Raw genomic sequence first — 16,614 nt, 5'->3', positions numbered from 1 at the left:
TGATTCTATTATGTCAATTAGGGCATACTCCCACCTTGTAGTTTTGTCCCTGTGAACTGGGTTGTTGCAGGGGCAAGCACAGATTTTTGAAAGCCTTTTATATCTATGGGTAGGGTCACATGCAGCATATTTCAATCAGCACAAAATCCACTGCGTATTCTCCTATGAGCAGACATGCAGGGCTGCCCGGCGGCAGTCTTGTGTGTGCATCGAGGTTTGGTGGTGAGCCCGCGTGCCTGTAATGCAGACCCTCATCCAAACGACACAAACAGACACAAACACACACAAACACAACTGCCACAAGAAGCCCTGTGTGTCTGATCATAGAAGAATATGCAGTAGATTTGGCGCAGTATGAAATAAATATGCTGTGTATACGCTACGCGGGACCCTACCCTAAATGGGACAGTTGCAGGAACTGCTGCCACAAATCTGCCATGTGTGACTAAACCTTTCCATGAATGAAGGGAATAGTATGTGTTCTATAAACAATAGATGGAAAACATTGTTAAGCATGTTGTCAAAAACCGGTTTGGCATAAGCAACCCCCCCCCCCCCCCCAACTGCAAATGTTCTTGATTTCAATGTATTCTCTTGTGAAGGTCCCTGTACAAAACCTTTTCAGTTGCTTTATGGTGTATACATTTTGGGGATATTCAGGCCCACTGATCATTTATCTTACATTTTACCTTATAGAAATCATATTAACAGACATAACTGTGGCAAATCTACGAAGATGGCCTAACCCCTTTACTGGAACCTCAATGTAAAAAAACAAAATCATGAATTAAAAAAATTACTACATGATCCACCCAGCAACATTACTAGGAAAACAATTTGCATGTTTTTGTATGTAACCTGTGTGTTCATTCAACAGGTAAACAAAAATCTAAACGCCAAACAATTTAAGAGAACACAATCATATTTACATCAAGATCCATTAGGTTTGCCATTGAGTCCGATAAGAATGTTTAGATCCAAATTATGAATATCGTCATGAAGCAAGAACAACTTTGGTAGGCCATGAATGTCCAGACAACACTTCAACAGTCCAGACGTGGGGAATAGACAAGACCATTCCCATTTCCAATACAAGACTCACCTTCCGTAACAGTCCTGTAAGAAAAGGAATTCAAATATGCACGTTTAAGGCAAAATATGAAAGTGCGCATGCCAGAACTGGTTACAAAAAAAATCTAAGCAACTGACTGGGAAATAGTAATTTCCCAATACACATATGAAATAATGGTGCACATAAGAAGAAATGTTCATCTTGGAATGATTACCTGTTCAAGGGCACATAATAAGTGGTCCCAGTTTTTATAAAGAATGGCAAACAATGTCACTGCAAAAAAAGTGCAAAATATGTGGAGACGACTCTTCATCATTGGAGCTGTGAACTTTGCAATAGTTGACACAAAAACCAGGATAACAGTGATTAAGGCCAAGAGAATGTTTATGCATTTGCCCAAGAGTACTTTGGCGTTCACAGCTTCAGACTGTACAGATAATTGTTCCTGCTGGTGAAGCTCCAGTTTAGAAACACGCGTCTGACAGGTTTCCAAAGCTTCCTATAAAAAAAAAACACAAGAGAAAATACAATTTATGCATTTATAGTTGTTATGCTCTGATATGACCATTTTAGAAACAGAAGTCCAAGCCTAAAATAGAGAAACAAAATATCCATAAAGAATAACACATATGTTCACACATGGTAAAAGAATATGGCCGTAATTTATGTATGGATGTATTCTCAGCTAATTATGGGAAAAAAGCTAATTTTTCCTCCAAAATTAGATACATTTTTGGCCATTTTGTTTACTGTGTGTGAACATACTTGAATAGTGCATACATGTAAGAGTGAGTACATATGAACTTCCCAACCTAACCCTGGTATGAGAACAGAAGACAAAGTTTGTTTGAAGTCTCAGACACAATTATTATGGTATAAGACCAGGATACTCATAACTGAAGCTCTACAAATCTTTACAAATACCCTAATGCTGTATTTATAAACAAATACTACTTTTATCTAAAAAGAGAAAATCCATTAGGCTGGGAATGCTCTGGGAAATAGTATGTCATGTAATAATGTACTATTCAGATTTTATAGTTAGAGGCGCTTCATGTCAGTGCATTCTACATGCTAGCAGAAAATTAGCCTGTGCTCCGAGGGTTGGCCCAGGCAAGTGTCAGTAGTTTTCTGAAACAGTACTTCAGTCAAATAAATCTTCCCAAGTGACTTGGAGCTGTGTACAAACAACTGACAGCAGCAATGATGGAAAGTCTCCCTAAACACCTGCTTTAATAAATTGCCTATTCTTCCTTAAGTGAGCCCAAAAGGTATTTATCTGAAGAAAATACAGCTATTTGAAGGAAACTTTAATCTCGCTAATGTTCCGGTACATATTCACCATTTCTGCACACTGAAGGCAGGCTATATAAAAGGGAAAAGAATGGCAAAAAAAACTATTATACATTGGAAACTACATGAGGTCTACAATGCATGGAGAAGGTAGATGTGCATGGTATGGAAAATGAATTTGGAACAAAAACAAACAGTGTCCTATAGAAGTTTATTCCTTTATTAGAAGTACAGTGGAAATATCCAATATATACCACTTTCCTACACACAAGTGAGTCTGCAGGAAAATTACATTGTGGCTATAATGCTAAAAAAATATTCTCCAAATACTGCACAGGAAACCCTTTCTTAGGCTGTAGCTATGAGTCTGGCTTTTCTTACCACCAGTGCTAAACTTTCATCTGAGGAAAGCTCTATGCTGCAACGAATGGGCAACCATGTAAAAACAGCTGCATTCTGTATCTTTTTTAGAACCAAACATTAACTCTGCTTTCTCCGGAAAGTTAAACAGATTTGTAAATTTCTTCTAAAATCTTAATCCTTCCAATAGTTATTAGCTTCTGAAGTTTTCTGTCTAACTGCTCAATGATGATGTCACGTCCCGGGAGCTGTGCATGATGGGAGAATATCCCCATAGGAACTGCACAGATCCCGGGACGTGACATCATCATTGAGCAGTTAGACAGAAAACTTCAGAAGCTAATAACTATTGGAAGGATTAAGATTTTAGAAGAAATTTACAAATCTGTTTAACTTTCCGGAGCCAGTTGATATATATAAAAAAAAAAGTTTTCCCTGGAATACCCCTTTAAGAAACCCTGCTATTGTATGCAAACGTAAAGGAGTAGTGTAGTGAAAGGTTTACTTATTCCCTATCCAAAGGATAGGGCATAGGTTACAGATCGCTGGGGGTCCAACTGCTGGGACCCCCTGCGATCTCCTGAACGGGGGCCCGGCAGTCTGCTGGAAGGAGGCGTGCCGACCCCTGCTCGGACTGGTGGCCCACACGCCCCCTCCATGTATCCCAGAGAGATACATGGAGGGGGCGTGTCGGTCACGGCTTCCTGCAGGGGTTGAAATGGCCGCTTCCGGCGGACTGCCAGAGATATATTAATATATCTCATGAGAGAATATTCTTTACATCATTCATCAGGCTTATTAGTTTAAAGGAGTAGTGCAGTGAAATCCAGGCAGCGAGCGTGCGTGCGTGCCGTATCCAGGCAGCGAGCGTGCGTGCGTGCCGTATCCAGGCAGCGAGCGTGCGTGCGTGCCGTATCCAGGCAGCGAGCGAGCGTGCGTGCCGTATCCAGGCAGCGAGCGAGCGTGCGTGCCGTATCCAGGCAGCGAGCGAGCGTGCGTGCCGTATCCAGGCAGCGAGCGAGCGTGCGTGCCGTATCCAGGCAGCGAGCGAGCGTGCGTGCCGTATCCAGGCAGCGAGCGAGCGTGCGTGCCGTATCCAGGCAGCGAGCGTGCGTGCCGTATCCAGGCAGCGAGCGTGCGTGCCGTATCCAGGCAGCGAGCGTGCGTGCCGTATCCAGGCAGCGAGCGTGCGTGCCGTATCCAGGCAGCGAGCGTGCGTGCCGTATCCAGGCAGCGAGCGTGCGTGCCGTATCCAGGCAGCGAGCGTGCGTGCCGTATCCAGGCAGCGAGCGTGCGTGCCGTATCCAGGCAGCGAGCGTGCGTGCCGTATCCAGGCAGCGAGCGTGCGTGGCGTATAAGTGTAATGAGCGTGCGTGCAATATAAATGTAATGAGCGTACAGGCACTTTTTCACTGCTCTCCCGACAGCAAACTGCATATAGCTTACAGCAAGCATGTAAAGCTTCCTCTGGGGAACAGGTGACCTGGCATGGGACCCAGCGAAGTTTAGAGGTCACTAGCGCTGCCGGACAAGGTAAGGATACACAGAGTTTGCCCCACAGAAAACGATCATAAGCATTTTGATAATAATGATAATAGCGAAAGTCAGGGTGGTAACTCCGGCCCCCCCGACGGACACCTGAAGCAACACCGTACCAGCTCACGGCCTTACCCGAGTGTGACCTCCACTTGCAGTATCCGATCCCACCACTGCTACGGGCAGAACCAGTGCACCTGTGGCTCTCGAAAGGCAGGACAGGGCAGTGCAGGTCTAAACAGCTAAATATCGGAACCATTCTCCCCCATGTAGCTCATAGCTAGAGGCTCCGGGATTCCGAGCAGCCGCCAGAGCTTCCAAACTGGTGGGAGATTCAAACATCTGCCACCCGCCACGGATACAGGAACATGCTGCTGCATCCCTTCTGGCCTAACGCCTGACACACCCTGACCTGTCTGCAGGGCCCCCTGTTAGGCTGTATTTGTGGGAGGGGCATGGGAGTATATAATGCCCCGTTATATACTCCCATGCCCCTCCCACAAATACAGCCTAACAGGCTTACACATGCACACACAGCCTACTAGCTACAGCTTATATGGCATTGTCAGTCAGCACACCCCGAGCAACTAATCAGCTCAGATCCATCAGATCTTGAAAAGAAGTTTGAGCTGGCACTAATTTAAAAGTTAGAGAAGGGACAATGATGCCTAGAAAAACTTAAGCAGCACTTTAAAAATAAAACTTTTTTTTTTAATAGAAATTTAGTAAAAGAACCTCTTTAAAAAAGCACAGTCTGCTAAAAGAAAATAGTTGAAATTAGGGTACAGTGCAAACCTAGTGAGCCCCAATGGGAAGAGGTACCCAATCTGAGTTTACTGCGATGTGGAATTTGTTTGCGTTATATAAACAACTATTATTATTATTAGTGGAGCACTAGACTGTGACATGAACCAGGCCAATGAGCTGCAAAATCTTATTGTGTGTTACACTCCCAAGTCCTACCTCAAAAGGATAGACTGACAGTTTTTAAATTTACTTAAAAGTGCAACGCTGCTTCCTACACTTGGTATCGAGTGCTAGGTTCATAAACGAATCCAGTGACCAAGGAATCTGTGAATGGCAGAGTTTGCTTAAAGTGCAGAACTAATATCTGTGTGCCAGGAGAGGGCAGAAGAAGAACAAAAACTCTTACCAGCAACTATGCTCCAACATGATGCAATGCTCAGCTAATTAAATGAAAATATTTCTAAGACAAAGACAACTTTATTTGGCAAGTAGTCATTTTCACAATATTGGAGATGAAATAACAAAACATGATTTATTCTTATTGCGAGGCAGCTATGTATGGCCTAAGCTGAACCGTACCTGCATATCCCTAGACCTTTCATAAGCCTGGTAGGCAACCTTTTCTTCAATGCTGGCCAAATCCTGCTTCAAGTTGGTGGTCTCATGCTGATGAAGGTCAGTCAGGTCATTCAGTTGGTCCTCAAGCCTTTCAAACCTAACAAAGGTGAATGCAGGTTGGTTAAAAGCTAAAAAAAAAAATGTTTTAAGATATTTGCAAGGCTTGTTTTTTCCCTTCAAACATGCACATAAACACAAGAAACACTGCTAAATACTCTGCTACTTAAAGGGGTACTCCACTGCTCAGCGCTTGGACAAACCGTTCCAAATGCTGGAGCCGGGGAGCTGGTGACATAGCTCCGCCCCCTCAATGCAAGTCTATGGGAGGGGGAGTGACGGCCGTCTCCCATAGACTTGCATTGAGGGGGCGTGGCGTGACATCATGATGGGGCGGGGCTATGACATCACAAGCTCCCAGCGCCGGCTCCAGCGTTCAGAACAGTTTCCAAAAGCTGAGCAGCGGAGTACCCCTTTAATCGGTGAGATTTATCAAAACCTGGTTAGCGGAAAAGTGGAGCAGCTGCCCAGAACCAAGAATCAGAACAGTTACATTTTTAAAAAGGCCTCTGAAAAATGAAATAATCTGCACCACTTTTCTCTGCACGGGTTTTTATACTTCTCCCCCTCAAAGTCACTGAAAAGTATCAGCAATTTCACAGATCACATTTTTTTTTATAGATCAGTATACAGTTTTAAAAAATGCAACAATGCTAATTTTAATGGGACCGTGAAGAAATACAATATTCCCTCTCATATATGCATAACATGATAAAACATTTTACACATTTATCAAAGTAAATACACGGGTGACCATCTGTACACAACACAAACTTGTCCACATTTACAAAGCAGTAGAAACCAGTTTTCATCAATTGTCAAATTTTGAAAAGTAAAATAGGTGGGGAAAAGCAAACATTTTGAATTAATTCTACATTTGGTATTTTTATGTTTTATTCCATGTATGTCACATAAAAGAAAAATGCACCAGATTTATTGAGCAGCAAACAAGCTAATAAACTGAGTAAATCGCTCCCAACTGGCTCTTTTACTTGAACTGGTGAAAAAGAAGCAAGAAATGGTAAAATGTGGGCCACCTCCCACCATTATTGTGCCAAGAGGATGGAGAACAGCAGAACAAACATAAAAACGAACACACAGGCGCACAAATTGTCCTGCGTACCAACCCTACCTTCTGACACAAGAGCAATAGTTCTTTTGTGTACATAAAGTGGCACTTGCAATTAAACACTTCCATACATATATATACACACACACACATATATATATATATATTTTTTTATTTTATTTATATATATATATATATATATATATATTTTATTTTATTTTTATTTTTTTTATTTTTTTATTTATATATATATATATATATATATATATATATATATATATATATATTTTTTTTTAATATATTATATATATATTTATTTATTTTTTCTAAACAAAACCATATTCACATGTCTTTCCCAATCCAATATAGAAGAGACGTGTTACTGGATACATTTAAACGTACCTTATTGGAATAATTTATTGTTTTCTTATACAGTGGTCCCTCAACATACGATGGTAATCTGTTTCAAACAGACCATCGTTTGTTGAAACCATCGCATGTTAAGGGATCCGTGCAATGTAAGGTATAGGACAGTGGTCTACAACCTGTGGACCTCCAGATGTTGCAAAACTACAACACCCCACATGCCCGGACAGCTGTTGGCTGTTCCGGGCATGCGGGGTGTTGTAGTTTTGCAACATCTGGAGGTCCGCAGGTTGAAGACCACTGGTATAGGAAGTAGGGATCGACCGATTATCGGTATGGCCGATAATCACGATTTTGGGCATTATCGGTATCGGCAATTACCTTGCCGATAAGCCGATAATGCCCCCCCCCCCCCCCCGCGACCGCCCCCTCCCCTGACCCGCCGCACCCCCCACCGTAGTGCTGGGCGGAATACATGTATGGATTTTTGCCCATACCGCTATACCAGTCGGGCCCCTCCCCCACCCTCCGAGTCAATAAAAAAAAAAATACTTACCCGTAATGGGGGTGGTCCGGGCCATCCATCCTGTAGTGTCCGTCGCCATTCCGGGTGTAGAGTGCACCGGTACGGGCTGTCCTTCTCCGGGGGTCCTCTTCTCCACTCCGGGCAGGCTCCGGCCTAGTACGCTGCATAGACGCCGCTACGCCGTGACGTCAGGTGCGTCGCTACGCACGGGCATCACTGCGTAGCGGCGTCTATGCAGCGTACTAGGCCGGAGCCTGCCCGGAGTGGAGAAGATGACCCCCGGAGAAGAAGGACAGCCCGGACCGTTGCACCCTCCACTCGGAATGCCGCCGGACACTACAGGAAGGAAGGATGGATGGCCCGGACCACCCTGACAGGTAGGGGAGAGAAGCGGGTGGTGGCGGCGGCGGCCTATGGCACCGCAAAAGCCACTGCAGTGCATTGATTTAAAGCGCCCGCTTTAAATCGATGACCTGCAGCGGTGTCGAGGGGGGATAAATAGCCGATAACTTATACCGGAATATCGGTATAAGTTATCAACTATCGGCCCTAACCTCCACCGATTATCAGTATCGGCCATAAAAAAAAACGATATCGATCGATCCCTAATAGGAAGTTGTACTCACCTGTCCCCGCTGCTCCGGACCGTCACCACTGCCCTGGATCTCGCCTTCCATCGCTGTAGCCGCGTTCCCGAGGTGTCCCCGACGCTCCAGTAAGGCTTCTCCTTCCCCGGCATCTGCGCTCTCCGTTGCCGCCATCACGTCGCTACGCACGCCGCTCCTATTGGATGACGGGACGGCGTGCGCAGCGACGTGATGACGTCGATGGAGAGCGCCGACGATGCAGGGGATCCAGAAGAGGACGCGCCGGAGCCCCGAGGACAGGTAAGTGATCGTCAGCGGACCACACAGGACACCGTAATCAGCTATCCGGTGGCAGCTGAAGCAGTCTGCACTGCCGGATAGTAGTTTATGCGATGGCACCAACATAAAAAAGCATTGTATGTTGATGCTGCCTTCAACATGCGATGGCCTCTGAGAGGCCATCGCATGTTGAAATTATCGTATATCGGGGCCATCGTAGGTCAAGGGGTCACTGTGTTATCTCAAAGAATACACAGTATCCCTCAAAATATTTTCTTTAAGAAGGTAAAAACCAAGATGTATTAATGCTTCCACCCAATACTTAAAATGTATGGAACAGTTGAATAGAATCTGGATCACAAATGTCACTTGGAATTTTCATCAACGTTACAACAGTAGGAAAGTTTGTGTGTAGAGATTAATATGAACTACATTACCTGATGTAAAAAAAATTGTTATTATAATTTAACATTTATGATTAACAATTTAACATTATAATTTAACAATGACTAATTGTTTTGCTGTGCAAAGTCCTTTTTTGTGTGGTTTTATTTTGCACATTTTTTTTTACTGTTGTGCACCGAATTTAACAAAGAGGCGCAAGGACGTTAATAAATACGGCACAAATTTTATTTCACCTCACAAACTGCTGTGAGCTGCCAAATTGGAAGTTTACTTTTATTTTCCCTCAGACTGAATTGCCTGGGCTCCGGAGACCTGTGTGCTTGGTTTAGTAGGTGCTGTCATAGCAGGTTGCCCTACTTGTAAGTGTTTAATGTTAACCCCTTAAGGACCAGGCCATTTTACACCTTAAGGACCGGAGCGTTTTTTGCAATTCTGACCACTGTCACTTTAAACATTAATAACTCTGGAATGCTTTTAGTTATCATTCTGATTCCGAGATTGTTTTTTCGTGACATATTCTACTTTAACTTAGTGGTAACATTTTATGGTAACTTGCATCCTTTCTTGGTGAAAAATCCCAAAATTTGATGAAAAAAATTAAAATTTTGCATTTTTCTAACTTTGAAGCTCTCTGCTTGTAAGGAAAATGGATATTCAAAATATATTTTTTTTGGGTTCACATATACAATACGTCTACTTTATGTTTGCATCATAAAATTTATGATTTTTTACTTTTGGAAGACACCAGAGGGCTTCAAAGTTCAGCAGCAATTTTCCGATTTTTCACAAAATTTTCAAACTCGCTATTTTTCAGGGACCAGTTCAGGTTTGAAGTGGATTTGAAGGGTCTTCATATTAGAAATACCCCATAAAAGACCCCATTATAAAAACTACACCCCCAAAGTATTCAAAATGACATTCAGTAAGTGTATTAACCCTTTAGGTGTTTCACAGGAATAGCAGCAAAGTGAAGGAGAAAATTCAAAATCTTCATTTTTTACACTCGCATGTTCTTGTAGACCCAATTTTTGAATTTTTGCAAGGGGTAAAAAGGAGAAAATTTTTACTTGTATTTGAAACCCAATTTCTCTCGAGTAAGCACATACCTCATATGTCTATGTTAATTTTTCAGCGGGCGCAGTAGAGGGCTCAGAAGGGAAGGAGCGACAAATGGTTTTTGGGGGGCATGCCGCATTTAGGAAGCCCCTATGGTGCCAGGACAGCAAAAAAAACAAAAAAAAACACATGGCATACCATTTTGGAAACTAGACCCCTCAGGGAACGTAACAAGGGGTAAAGTGAACCTTAATACCCTACAGGTGATTCACGACTTTTGCATATGTAAAAAAAATATATATATTTTTTACCTAAAATGCTTGGTTTCCCAAAAATTTTACATTTTTAAAAAGGGTAATAGCAGAAAATACCCCCCAAAATTTGAAGCCCAATTTCTCCCGATACAGAAAACACCTCGCATGGGGGTGAAAAGTGCTCTGCTGGCGCACTACAGGTCTCAGAAGAGAAGGAGTCCCATTTGGCTTTTTTGAAGGAAATTTTGCTCTGGGGGCATGCCGCATTTCGGAAGCCCCTATGGTGCCAGGACAGCAAAAAAAACAAAAAAAAACACATGGCATACCATTTTGGAAACTAGACCCCTCGGGGAACGTAACAAGGGGTAATGTGAACCTTAATACCCTACAGGTGTTTCACGACTTTTGCATATGTAAAAAAAATATATTTTTTTTTACCTAAAATGCTTGTTTTCCCAAAAATTTTACATTTTTATAAAGGGTAATAGCAGAAAATACCCCCCAAAATTTGTTAGGCAATTTCTCCCGAGTACGGCGATACCCCATATGTGATCCTAAACTGTTGCCTTGAAATACGACAGGGCTCCAAAGTGAGAGCGCCATGCGCATTTGAGGCCTAAATTAGGGACTTGCATAGGGGTGGACATAGGGGTATTCTACACCAGTGATTCCCAAACAGGGTGCCTCCAGCTGTTGTAAAACTCCCAGCATGCCTAGACAGTCAACGGCTATCTGGCAATACTGGGAGTAGTTGTTTTGCAACAGCTGGAGGCTCCGTTTTGGAAACAGTGGCGTACCAGACGTTTTTCATTTTTATTGGGGAGGGGGGCTGTGTAGGGGTATGTGTATATGTAGTGTTTTTTACTTTTTATTTTATTTTGTGGTAGTGTAGTGTAGTGTTTTTAGGGTACAGTCGCATGGGCAGAAATTTTGCCGCACCTCAAACTTGCAGTCGGATACTTACTGTAAGCCTCCGCCCATGTGAGTGTACCCTGTACATTCACATTTGGGGGGGGGGGGGGAACATCCATCTGTTGCAAAACTACAACTCCCAGCATGTACGGTCTATCAGTGCATGCTGGGAGTTGTAGTTTGGCAACAGCTGGAGGCACACTGGTTGTGAAACACCGAGTTTGGTAACAAACTCAGGGTTTTGCAACCAGTGTGCCTTCAGCTGTTGCAAAAGCTACAACCCTCAGCATGTACGGACAGCGGAAGGGCATGCTGGGTCTTGTAGTTATGCAACAGCTGTAGGCATACTACTTTGGCTGGGGATGCTGGGGATTGTAGTTATGCAACAGCTGGAGACACACTGGTTTGCTACTTAACTCAGTGTGCCTTCAGCTGTTGCAAAACTACAACTCTCAGCAGTCACCGACAGCCAACGAGCATGCTGGGAGTTGTAGTTATGCAACCACCAGATGCACCACTACAACTCCCAGCATGCACTTTAGCTGATTGTGCAAGCTGGGAGTTGTAGTTACACAACAGCTGAAGGTACACTTTTCCATAGAAAGAATGTGCCTCCAGCTGTTGCAAAACTACAAGTCCCAGCATGCCCATAAAGGAATGCTGGGAGTTGTGGTGGTCTGCCTCCTGCTGTTGCATAACTACAGCTCCCAGCATGCCCTTTTTGCATGCTGGGAGCTGTTGCTAAGCAACAGCAGGAGGCTGTCACTCACCTCCAACGATCCTCGCCGCACAGGTCAGTCCCTCGTCGTCTCCGCCGCCGCCGCTGCTCCTGGGGGCCCGGATCCCAACATTAACGCCGGGGATCGGGGTCCCCAGCACCCGGAGTGCACGTCCCGCACCCGCTCACGTCCCCCGGAAGAGGGGCGGAGCGGGTTGCGGGAGTGACACCTGCAGCAGGCGCCCTGATTGGTCGGCCGGTAATCCGGCCGACGAATCAGGGCGATCGTGAGGTGGCACCAGTGCCACCTCACCCCTGCTGGCTCTGGCTGTTCGGGGCCGTCTCTGACGGCCCCGATCAGCCAATACTTCCGGGTCACCGGGTCACTGGAGACCCGATTGACCCGGAATCCGCCGCAGATCGCTGGACTGAATTGTCCAGCGATCTGCGGCCATCGCCGACATGGGGGGTCATCATGACCCCCCTGGGCGATATGCCCCAATGCCTGCTGAACGATTTCAGCAGGCATAGGGCACCGGCTCCGCTCCAGAAGGTTCCGGGGGGGGGGCGGTAAAACACATGACGTTCTCATAAGTCATGTGTCCTTAAGGACTCTGAAATGGAGACGTATGAGAACGTCATGTGTCCTTAAGGGGTTAAAAAGGGTTTCTGCGTTTTTTGTACTTTTTGTATGTTACAGGTCCTTTTCTGCCTATTCACCTTTTCTGCTGCAGATTTCAATGTAAACTGAACACAGCTTGAAATCCTGCGCATCAAATCTGCTCAGGATACTGTACATGTGAATAGACCCTAAAGGGGTACTCTATGGAACTAAACCCATAGCCCATCCTTTCCCTCTCACCAACCCATGTATTTTGTTTAAATATAATTCATTAGCTATATATATATATATATATATATATATATCAGTTTTCCTCTTTCAACTGTCACTTACATGCAGTGAGTGAGGAAAACCCCATTTAGCCAATTACTGTGACTTGACAAGAGGGAGGGCACTAGGTCAGTGAGGGGTTTACACAGAGACAAGCACCATGTGATTCCTGGCTTCACAGCCACAGCTCCCCTCCCCTTTCTGTGTGCCATGAGAGAAGCTGAGTGAAGATTGCTGTAGATCTTATCACTGACTGCTGCCACTCAAAGCATAACATGATGTATAGCTGGAGGAAGGATGAAAAGACATGTACAGTGTGTGAGATGCAATGTGAACATGCACACAGATAGTGAAAGCAATTGGCTGGCAGCCATTACACAGAGCTGCACTGACTTATGGGAGTTGTAGTCTGTGCTGCAAACAGGGGGAAAAAAAAGTATTTAGAAGACAACAGGGGCCACAGGAGCTGTCAAAACCACATGAATATGGGACACAGAACAGGTATTGTGGTGGCTTTGGGGCATTTTTATTTTTATTAACTTCCCCGGAGTACCCCTTTAATTGTCAATTGTTCAATAACATAACCTGACATGCCCCAAGTCGGAATAACAGAAAGCGGTTGGGTCTGTCTGTTAAGGCACATGCACCAACCTTCAGACTATAAGCAGCTTACCTGTTACCAAGCTGTCTACCCTGCAGCGTTTCCAACACCTATGCCAGTGTTTCTCAACAAGCATGCCCCAACAGCCAAAGCATGCTGGAAGTTGTAGTTTTGCAACAGCTGGTGGAACACTGGTTGGGAAACACAGGCCTAGGCCATTGTGGCTCGGATTCTCACCGCTCCCTGGTCTCAAAACTTGGGCTCTCACTTTGCGCTCTCCAGTTTATTAGGTGATGGACAATTTAAGGTGATTTGGCTCACAGAACAAACCAAATACATGAATACTCTCTCCAGCTGCTTGTTAGAAAATGCAAGTGGTGTCTCCAGCTGTTGCCAAATGTGAAATAAAATCCAACTTGATATGATATCATAAACTAGCTTGTTTGGCATGTCCTAATGGTATGTAATCTCTTAATATATTGATCTTTGTTAAGAATAATGTATTGATATATTAGATGATCTGATTAGGTTACACAGCCCTGCTTGGTGCTTAGGGGGAAATGTAGCAAAATCTATCCAGAGGAAAAGTTGCTGAGTTGCCCATAGTAACCAATGAGATCACTTTCATTTTTGACAAGGCCTCTGAAAAATAAAAGGAGTGATCTGATTGGTTGCTATGGGCAACTCAGCAACATTTCCTCTGTACAGGTTTAAATAAATCTCCCCCAAATTTAGTTCTTCTTCGATTTTGCTTTCTCTATTAGAAAATATGCCTCCTTACTAAATGACTGGTCTCCCATGCTTGAAAGTCATTCCACTGGGGTCTGACATTTTCTTAAGACAAGTTGGTCATGGTCAACATTTGAGGTGTTTTTAACATGGTTGTGCATAATATTTGTGCCTTTTTAACAAAGGTGCAGTTAATAAATACTGTCCACTGCATGGGCAACTGCATAGCCCAGCAACCCACAGCCAGTTTCTACTATATATTGCACAAGAACACAAAATTTACGCATATTGTGCCTTTTTACAGAAAAAAATTAAATAAAATATGACGGGAACAGCTTGATAAATCTCCCCCTTAGACTTTTTAACTGAATGTTGCCTACATCTTCTTCCCATTGCCCTTGACTTCAGTATACCAAGATAATGAAGGGAAAAGATGGAGATATTAAGAAATCTGTGCACCTGAGTTTGCAGTGTCATAAAGGGGTTCTCCGGTGCTTAGACATCTTATCCCCTATCCAAAGGATAGGGGATAAGATGCCTGATCGTGGGAGTCCCGCCGCTGGGGACCCCCGTGATCTTGCACGCGGCACCCCGTTTGTAATCAAGTCCCCAGAGCGTGTTCGCTCCGGGTCTGATTACCGGCGACCACAGGGCCGACGGCTTGTGACGTCACGCTCCGCCCCTCAATGCAAGCCTACGGGAGGGGGCATGATAGCTGTCACGCCCCCTCCCATAGACTTGCATTGAGGGGCGGAGCGTGAGGTCACACGGGGGCGGAGGCGTGACGTCACATGCCGCCAGCCCCGTGATCGACAGTAATCAGACCCGGAGCGAACACGTTCCGGGGACTGATTACAAACGGGGTGCCGCATGCAAGATCACGGGGGTCCCCAGCAGCGGAACTCCCGCGATCAGGCATCTTATCCCCTATCCTTTGGATAGGGGATAAATGTCAAAGTACCAGAGAACCCCTTTTAATGTATCCTTATCTATTGCTTCAAATTAGACCACTAGTGTTGTATAGTGTGGATGTCCCTATATTATGTAGGATTAGTAGCTGCATTATGTAAAAGATGAAAGGTAAAGTCACTAGGGTGGCTGGTCACTAAACATGCCTATGTGCTTGTATTGGCTTTACTATTCTAATGGTATTTCAACTTATAACACTTAAATTGGTTCTCTCTGGCAGCTTCACAGATAATTAATGAAGGGGCGATGGGCATCCCGCCATTCAATTCCGACATGGACAGGGAATAAATATTAAGTTTGAATGCGCTAATACAAGTATATCCAGCCTCATATGCATGTCTGAGACCTAGAAAACAATGGTGTAAAAGCAGAATTTTGCCTGGCCTGTAAGAATAAATCCCTGAGGGACGACAATGAAGCCAAAATGGGAGTTATTGCCTATAACAGATGCAGTGTTCAAAGTTCATCTTTATGTGAAATCAGTACTTGCAGTACCAGGGGATAAGCTGTCTGATCGCGGGGTCCGGCTGCTAGGACCCCCCGCAATCTCTGGGCCAGCACTGTGGACGCACTGAACAGCGGTGGTTGCCGCCATCCAGCACGGAGTGGAGTTCACTTATGGGGTGTCACTGTAGATTACAGGGTGTCACTGTAGATCTCAGGGGGTGTTTCAATGGTTCAAAGAAAATACATTACAGAGAAACACCATCAGCAACTCCTATAAGGGCCCTGCTCATAAGAGCTTACAATCTAGCACCACCACTGTTCTAGTAGTGCTAAACTAGGTTATAACTGAAATCTGACCTCTGGAACCCCCACGAGAACAGAGGTACCTATCCAGCAAGTCCATGTAACATATACATCCACTGTACCCACAGGCTGCCTTTCCCCCGGGGAACAAAAAGTGTACTTTTGGCCTCTATTGAGCTGGTATAAGTCAGTCGGCCCGGTTTAGTTTTCTGCAGAAATGATGTCCTGGACACACACAACTGCGGGGAATCACTGCTGAGGCCAGTAACCAGCTCCAGCAATCATGTGTAGATGTATTTGCTGCAAGAAAAAGCAAGGAACGACTAGCAGGGACCAATGGAGACTTCATCGCTATATGACCACAGTTGCAGTCGTTCGTGTGATTTAAAACGCTTAGACAGACCCTTTTTAGTCTGTTTACACCTGTGTTATCGGCCATCTTTTTGCAGTTCCAGATCACTTTCTCATGTTCCTCATGTTAAGTACAAGTGACACATTAGGAACAAAGCAACTTGATACCACATTTTTCTAGCATTACAAAAAAAAAATTCATGGCTTTCCATTAGGACTCGGAGTCTGGAGAATCAACTGAACTTTACAACAGGAAGACTACACCTAGGTCTCATGAGTCAACTATGAAAAATATACAATTTCATAGTATCTGTCTACACCCTCCCTATTGCCTATTTTAATATAATGGATAAGTAATACCAGCATTCTTTTCTGGGTAAATACACCTACACAACTTTTTATGTTTTATGTAAACAGTTTTTATCCACCTCTGACTCCCTTGTCACTGTCCTCGGCATTACCCCTCG

General features: G+C 44.4%; 1 protein-coding gene and 1 long non-coding RNA gene across 2 annotated transcripts in view; one reads left to right on the top strand and one right to left on the bottom strand.

Annotated features, from left to right (window-relative positions):
- LOC130369277 (uncharacterized) overlaps positions 1–1,010 on the top strand; it is a 26,050-nt gene extending 25,040 nt beyond the window's left edge. The window contains exon 3 of the long non-coding RNA XR_008892708.1: positions 878–1,010. This is a non-coding gene — a long non-coding RNA (uncharacterized LOC130369277). The remainder of the gene's footprint in view (positions 1–877) is intronic.
- The window catches only part of TMCC3 (transmembrane and coiled-coil domain family 3), an 87,055-nt gene that overhangs the window by 2,070 nt on the left and 68,371 nt on the right, over positions 1–16,614 (bottom strand). Inside the window, exons 3-5 of the mRNA XM_056574325.1 lie at positions 5,588–5,723; positions 1,287–1,571; positions 1–1,116 (exon numbers count right to left, since the gene is read on the bottom strand). The exon at positions 1–1,116 is cut by the window's left edge and continues 2,070 nt beyond it. Of these exons, the coding sequence (XP_056430300.1) occupies positions 1,099–1,116; positions 1,287–1,571; positions 5,588–5,723 (439 nt within the window). The 3' untranslated portion in view covers positions 1–1,098. The remainder of the gene's footprint in view (positions 1,117–1,286; positions 1,572–5,587; positions 5,724–16,614) is intronic.

The sequence above is a fragment of the Hyla sarda genome, chromosome 4 (assembly GCF_029499605.1).
Source record: "Hyla sarda isolate aHylSar1 chromosome 4, aHylSar1.hap1, whole genome shotgun sequence".
NCBI lineage: Eukaryota > Metazoa > Chordata > Amphibia > Anura > Hylidae > Hyla > Hyla sarda.
The sequence above is the reverse complement of the archived record's forward strand: the minus strand, read 5'-3'. Positions and strand labels throughout refer to the sequence as shown.